Below are 6,816 nucleotides of genomic sequence, written 5' to 3' on the forward strand. Positions count from 1 at the left end.
AAAAAAAAAAAAAGAAAAGAAATTTGGCACAAGGATGTGGCTTATGCCTGTAATCCCAGCACTGTGGGAGGCCAAGGTGGGCAGATCACTTAAGGTCAGGAGTACAAGACCAGCCTTGCCAACATGTGGTCTTGTACTACTAAAAATAACAAATCTCTACTAAAAATAACAAAAATTAGCCGGGCATGGTGACACTCGCCTGTAATCCCAGCTACTCGGGTGGCTGAGGCAGGAGAATGGCTGGAACCTGGGAGGTGGAGGTTGTAGTGAGCTGAGATCATGCCACTGCACTCCAGCCTGGGAAGCAGAGAGAGAGAAACTCCATCCCCCCCCGAAAAAAAAATATTTGAGAGCTGAGCACAGTGGCTTATACCTGTAATCCCAGCAGTTTTAGAGGCCAAGGCAGGTGGTTCGATTGAGGCCAGGGGTTCAAGACTAGCCTGGGCAATATAGCAAGACCCTGTCTCTATCAAAAATCAAAAATATTAGCTGGGTATGGTAATGCACAGCTTTAGTCCCAGCTACTCAGGAGGCTGAGGCCTAAGAATTGCTTGAACCCAGGAGGCAGAGGCTGCAGTGAGCCGAGATCACACCACTGCACTCTAGCCTGGGTGAAAGAACAAGACTCCATCACAAAAAAAAAATTAAATTAAAAAATATTTATATATTTGAGATATAAGTCACATACTATAAAAATTCACCCATTTAAAGTGTACAGTTCTGTGTTTTTAATACACCTACAGGGTTGTGCAGCCCTTACCACAATCTAAGTTTAGAACATTTTTATCATCCCCCCCAAAAAAACCCTGTACTCATTAGCAGTCAGTTCTCATCCCTGGCCCTCCTCAGCCCTAGGTAATAGCTAACCTACTTTCTAGCTCTCTGGATCTGAAGGACTTTTGACACACTTGGAAGGTTATACGTTTAGCCAACTTACCTTTACTTTTTCTGCGTTATGCGAAGGTAAGGTGGGATAAGAAGGAAGAGTGACTTGGGCTTTGCCCTCAGGTTGTTTATGGTCCACAGTGATAAGGCCTAGTAGTCAACCAGTAGTGAACAGCTTATTTATTTTTACTTTTTTTGAGACAGAGTCTCATTCTGTCACTCAGGCTGGAGTGCAATGGCATGATCTTAGCTCACTGCAACCTCTGCCTCCTGGGTTCAAGCAATTCTCCTGCTTCAGCCTCCCAAGTAGCTGGGATTACAGGCACCCGCCCCCATGCCCAGATAATTTTTTTTTTTTTTTTTTTGAGACTGAGTTTTGCTCGTTACCCAGGCTGGAGTGCAATGGCGCGATCTCGGCTCACTGAAACCTCTGCCTCCTGGGTTCAAGCAATTTTCCTGCCTCAGCCTCCCAAGTAGCTGGGACTACAGGCGTGCGCCACCATGCCCAGCTATTTTTTTTGTATTTTTAGTAGAGATGGGGTTTCACCATGTTGACCAGGATGGTCTTGATCCTCGACCTCGTGATCCACCCACCTTGGCCTCCCAAAGTGCTGGGATTATAGGTGTGAGCCACCACGCCTGGACTCAATTTTTTATATTTTTAAGTAGAGATGGAGGTTTTGCCATGTTGGCCAGGCTGGTCTCGAACTTCGGACCTCAGGCGATCTACCTCTCTGTCTCCCAAAGCACTGGGACTACAGGCATGAGCCACCATGCCCGGCAGTAGTCAACACTTTAGAGTCAACAGCCTCAGCTGTCACTTACCAGTGTCATTCTGGGTGTGTTACATGCTCTTTCTGAGCCTCAGTGTCCTCATCTTTTAAATGAGATAATCATATTCACTTCGTAAGGCTGCTGTCAAGATTAAATGATAAAATTTAATGGGAAGAATCTACACAGGGCCTGGCTCAAGGTAAGGGATCATAAATGTCATCTGTCAGGCCGGGCACAGTGGCTCATGCCTGTAATCCCAGTACTTTGGGAGGCTGAGGCAGATGGATCCCTTGAGGTCAGGAGCTTGAGATCAGCCTGGCCAACATGCTGAAATACCATCTCTATTAAAAATACAAAAATTAGCTAGGCATGGTGGTGCACGCCTGTAATCGCAGGTGCTTGGGAGACTGAGGCAGGAGAATCACTTGAACCCAGGAGGTGGAGGTTGCAGTGTGGGGGTAGATAAGCATGGTGGGTTTGACGGGGAGGCAGGCAGGTGTCTTGGACACAGGAGAGGAAGTGCATCAAGCACTCATCCATGGGTCCTTGCCGTGTGGCTGGGCAGGATGGCCTGAGCTGAGAGAACTTGGCTAGGGAAGGCTCCATGAAGGAGGTGCTGTGCCCAGATCTCAAAGGAGGAAGGATTTTGATTAGGGGAGTTGGGCATGGGCCTTCAGGAAGAGAAGCCAGTGTGAGACTAGAGTAGTAATCAGATTTTCCAGGCCAGTTTGGGAGGTAGATGGGAAGGCTGTGATGCCTCTAAATGGCCTTGAATGCCATACCAAGGAGTTTGGAGTTTATTTAGGCCAAAGGCAAGAGAGGTCTGGAAGTTCTGGGGTATTTGTTGCCCTCAGTATTTGGGGTCACACTGAAGAGGGATGTGTAAGGTGAATGACTGTGGGTCTGTTGTCACTAGGCCCACTGAGGCCCACAACCCTCCCCCCATTTTTATTTATTTATTTATTTTTGAGACAAGAGTCTCATTCTGTAGCTTAGGCTGGAGTGCAGTGGCATGATCTCAGCTCACTGCAACCTCCGCCTCCTGGGTTCATGCAATTCTCTTGCTTCAGCCTCCTGAGTAGCTGGGATTACAGGCGTGTGCCAGCACATCTGGCTAATTTTTGTATTTTTAGTAGAAACGGGGTTTTGCCATGTTGGCCAAGCTAGTCTGGAACTCCCAACCTCAGGTAATCTGCCCTCCTTGGCCTTCCAAAGTGCTGGGATTTTGTGGCATGAACCACTGTGCTCGGCCCATTTTATTTTTGATTGAGTCATGTTGGCAAGAAATGGGAGGCTGAGGGAGAGTTGGGGAAGGGTCAGGGGAGGGAGGCCCATTCTCATTTTATGATCTCAGTGGAAAAGGCTGCTGTGAGTTGATTCTGCTGCCAGGAGAGCCACAGAGACGGGCTCCATGAATCACTGCTCAGTCCTGCAAGCTCAGCCCACAAAGCCTTCTGTGGTCAGCCACCCCAGGCTGGCTGCAGGCCCAGCTCCCCAATATTCCCCACTAGGCCTCAGTGTATCCCCATTTCTATCTGTACTTTTGCCATCCTGGGCCATGCATCCTGTAGCCCTCTGCCTCTTCTGTCTCCTTTTGGGCTGAGTCTCTGAATCTGTCTCCATTTGTGACTCTGGTTTCCATCTGATACATAGATGGGGAGCCTCAGGAGGGCAGGGGTAGTGTGACCAGTGTCAGATACCCCAAAGCATTTATTCTGTGCCAGGCCCTGTGCTGGATGCTGGAAGTACAGAAGTGGATAACACGCAGTCTCTGTTTCCATGAAGCTTACAATGCACATTCTCTGTGGAGTGGAGAAACCAGGGCCTAGCCCTGCCTCTATCTCAGTGTGGCTGTACCTCCCCTGAATCTGCCAGCTGTGCTCAGGGTGCCAGGATCAGCTGTAGCCTGTGGCTTGAGGTTCTTGTTTGCCTCTGCCTTTCACAAGGGTATGTGTGTCTGTCAGCAGGCCCTCCCCCCGGGGCTCTTAGGGCTCCTGGGGGGCCTGGCTGGTGGGTGCCAGTGGGCAGAAGGGGAGGGAAGGAGCAGAAGGCAGTGACTCAGTGGGGGTGGCCCTGGGACAGAGCTGGGGAGGGAGCCAAGGTTGGATGATGCTTCCTGAAGCCAGGAGGGTGGGAAGAGAGGTCTGGCTGGGAGTTAGGGATGGAGCAGGACAACTTCAAGGCTCTCCTCTGGCAGCCTGACCTGCTCATGAAGAAGGCTCCTCGGTAGCTGCCTGAAAGTCTGGACTCTGTGCGGTGGGCTGGGCTGGGGGAGATTGCTGTTGGTCCCAATTTGCCTGCTGTAATGCCCAGGTTCAAGAAAGAGGGCTTAGAACCAGGGAAGCCATTACATCTGGTACCCAGTCTCCTCAGGGGCCATGGCCTGGGCACACTCTGGGGCTCAGGGCCTTTTGGTCACAGAGCTGACCTTCCCACAATCTTCCCACAAATTCTGGGGAGCGTCAGGCCAAGCCCACATGCCCCAAAGGGACCTCAAATCGCACAGCTACCCAAGTGACTTACATCAGTTCAGGATCCCCTGACTGGGGGTGAAATGGGGGACAGGGCACCAACACAGCCTGAAAGCTGGCAGTGAGTGGGTGGACGTATAACACAGGGAGCCTTCCCTAGTCCGCATGGCAACCCCAGGAGAAAAATGACTTTTCATTTTTACAGGTGAGGAGGGTGAGGCTCAAAGAGCAGAGTTCCTGGAGCGCCCCCAGCAGGTAAGTGGAGAATCCAGGCCTGGGCTGGGGACTCTGGCTCCAGGACCCCACCTCAGCGCCGGTCTCCTGGACTGGTCATTGTGGAGAGGGCGGTAAGGAGGTGCCAGGGATGACAAAGCAGGGGAGGGTCTGGTGGACTCTCGCAGGCCTTGGTCAGCTCCACCCATTGGTCTCACTCCCACCCCGACGGCAGCCCCATCCTGCGTGGGATCAAGCGACCTGTCTCTGGGTGCCCAAGCTAAGGCAGCGCCCCGCTTCCCTACACAGAAGGCGTTTCCGTCTCCTCAGCTCATTCAGCCGGCTGAAGCCTCTGGGAGCCCCCGCCCCGACCCGCCCCGCCTCGCCCCGCGGCGACCCCCGCGCACTCACCTGCACGCACCCCCGCGGCCTTCCCAGTGGGACAGCGCTTCCAGCGTCCTCGCCAGGCCGGGGGAGTGGGCACCGTGGAGCTGCCGGCCGTTGGTCGCTGCCCCAACCCGCGCACAGCGACGCCGTGGGTGGGGCACGCGGTCTGCGGGGCCCAGGGTTGCGCCGGGGCGGGGCTGGAGGCCGTCCTGGCCCGTGGGGAGGACCGCGGCGGGCGGGGGTTGCTGCGGGGCCCGCACCTCGGCTTCACTGCTCGGTTGGCTGTGCCCCGTCGGGACCTGCGCAGGCTGTGGCTCCATCCTCCGGCCCCCAGGGGGCGGTGCGGCGTTGATTCCCGGTGGCCCTGCTTTCCCACCCCAGCGGCCGGGAGGCGGCGTTATGTGACGCCGCGCGGCAGCGCTGTATCAGCCGTCGAAGCCGTGGTCGGTTCGAAGTCTCCCCGGCTTCGCGGTGCCTCGCGGCGCAGCCCGGGGCCGTGAGTGTCGCCAGCGGGAGACGGGGGGCACGCGCCAGGGCCTCGCGGCGAGGCCGGCGGGAGCGCGAAGGCGAGGCAGCGTGGTGCTGTGGTGGGGCCACCCCGACGGGCGTGGGCCTGCACAGCGTGGCCGTGAGGACGCTGAGAGTGGGGACACATGGGGCAGAGGCCCATGGGCGTGCGACGGAGGACCTGCTCAGAGGGACACCCCTAACGTTCTTCCCTCTCCCCAGGCCTGAACTGCAGTTTCTGTGCTCTGGCTCCAAGACTGGCACCTCCTGCGACCTAGTGCCTTTTGCCTGCATTGCCTGCAGAGTCCCACTCGACTGTCTTCAGCTCGGTTCACACCGAGGCCCCGCCCTCTCCCACTGGCCCCCCCCAGGCCCACCTTTAGGAGGGCGTAATGCAAAGGTCCCTGGAGGATGGGAATGAGTCCCCACACTCCCAGGGCCATGCCACTGACTGGAGGTTTGCTGTGTGCAGTTTCAGGGATGCCTGGAAAGAGGAGGAATCTGCTTCCCAGATGCACATTAAGGACCCAGGTGCTCCAAGACCATCAGCGGGGGCAGCCCAGGATGAGGGGTTACAGGGCAGCCGCTTGTCCAGGGAGCTTCAGTTGCCCCCGGCTGCAGGTGGATCAGGGAATGCCCAGAGGGGCATAGTAGAAAGCTCCTCAGTCCTCTCAGAAGGGCCAGGCCTCTCTGGAGTGGAGAGCCTCCTATGCCCCATGTCCTCCCACCTCAGCTTGGCACAGGGTGAGAGTGACAGCCCAGGGGTAGGGTTGGTAGGGGACCCAGATCTAAGCAGGGCAATGCCATCTGGCTTGAGCTCTGGGGGATTGGACAGTGATCCTGTGGGCCTTGGAGACCCTTTATCAGAGACATCGTCAAAGCTGCTGGAGGCAGGTAAGGGAGGCTGGGCTAGGGAAGTCTGGGAAAGGAATGGGGATGCCTGGAGATGAGTGTCAAGACCTTGGAGGTCTCTGACCCTACTGAGGCTGAAGCCCAGGTCCAAGGAGGGGTCTTTAGATAGGTGGCCCAAAGCAGAACCAAGTCATTTCCCTTCCCAAGCCCCCAGTGGATCCAGCCTCCCTAAGCCTGCTGACTGCCTCCTGGCCCAAGACCTCTGCTGGGAGCTGCTGGCCAGTGGCGTGGCCACCTTGCCAGGTAGCCAGGAGGCCCAAGAGGCGGTGGAGGTGAGGTGGCCCAACAGTACGGGAGTTCACTGCCCCCTCCCCACAGGTACTCGGGATGTGAAAGGTCGAGCAGTGCTGCTTCTGTGTGCCCACAGTCCAGCCTGGCTTCAGCCCGAGTGCAGCAGCCAGGAACTCATCCGCCTCCTACTCTACCTGCGAAGCATCCCCAGGTTTGAGGGAGGGGGTTGGGAGACTAAGCCTGAGCCAACTGTAAGGCTTGGGAGTCAGGTACTGAACTGAGGCTCACCCCTTTAGGGCTGAAGTCCAGGCCCTGGGACTGACGGTGCTAATAGATGCTCGAATTTGTTCCCCAAGTTCTTCCCTCTTCTTTGGGCTCAGCCAACTACAAGTGAGTACTGGATTATAGCTCCTCTCATTTCTCTTTTTTTTTTTTT

The 6,816-nt window shown here is 55.6% G+C and overlaps 1 protein-coding gene across 1 annotated transcript in view; it reads left to right on the forward strand.

Annotated features, from left to right (window-relative positions):
• Positions 1-3,376: 3,376 nt before the first annotated feature.
• The window catches only part of PLEKHG4 (pleckstrin homology and RhoGEF domain containing G4), an 11,610-nt gene continuing 8,170 nt past the window's right edge, over positions 3,377-6,816 (forward strand). The window contains exons 1-5 of the mRNA XM_017539301.2: positions 3,377-4,385; positions 5,460-6,131; positions 6,297-6,392; positions 6,468-6,591; positions 6,677-6,770. Coding sequence (XP_017394790.1) covers positions 5,630-6,131; positions 6,297-6,392; positions 6,468-6,591; positions 6,677-6,770 — 816 coding nt within the window. The 5' untranslated portion in view covers positions 3,377-4,385; positions 5,460-5,629. The remainder of the gene's footprint in view (positions 4,386-5,459; positions 6,132-6,296; positions 6,393-6,467; positions 6,592-6,676; positions 6,771-6,816) is intronic.

This window comes from Cebus imitator, unplaced genomic scaffold (assembly GCF_001604975.1).
Source record: "Cebus imitator isolate Cc_AM_T3 unplaced genomic scaffold, Cebus_imitator-1.0 Scaffold118, whole genome shotgun sequence".
NCBI lineage: Eukaryota > Metazoa > Chordata > Mammalia > Primates > Cebidae > Cebus > Cebus imitator.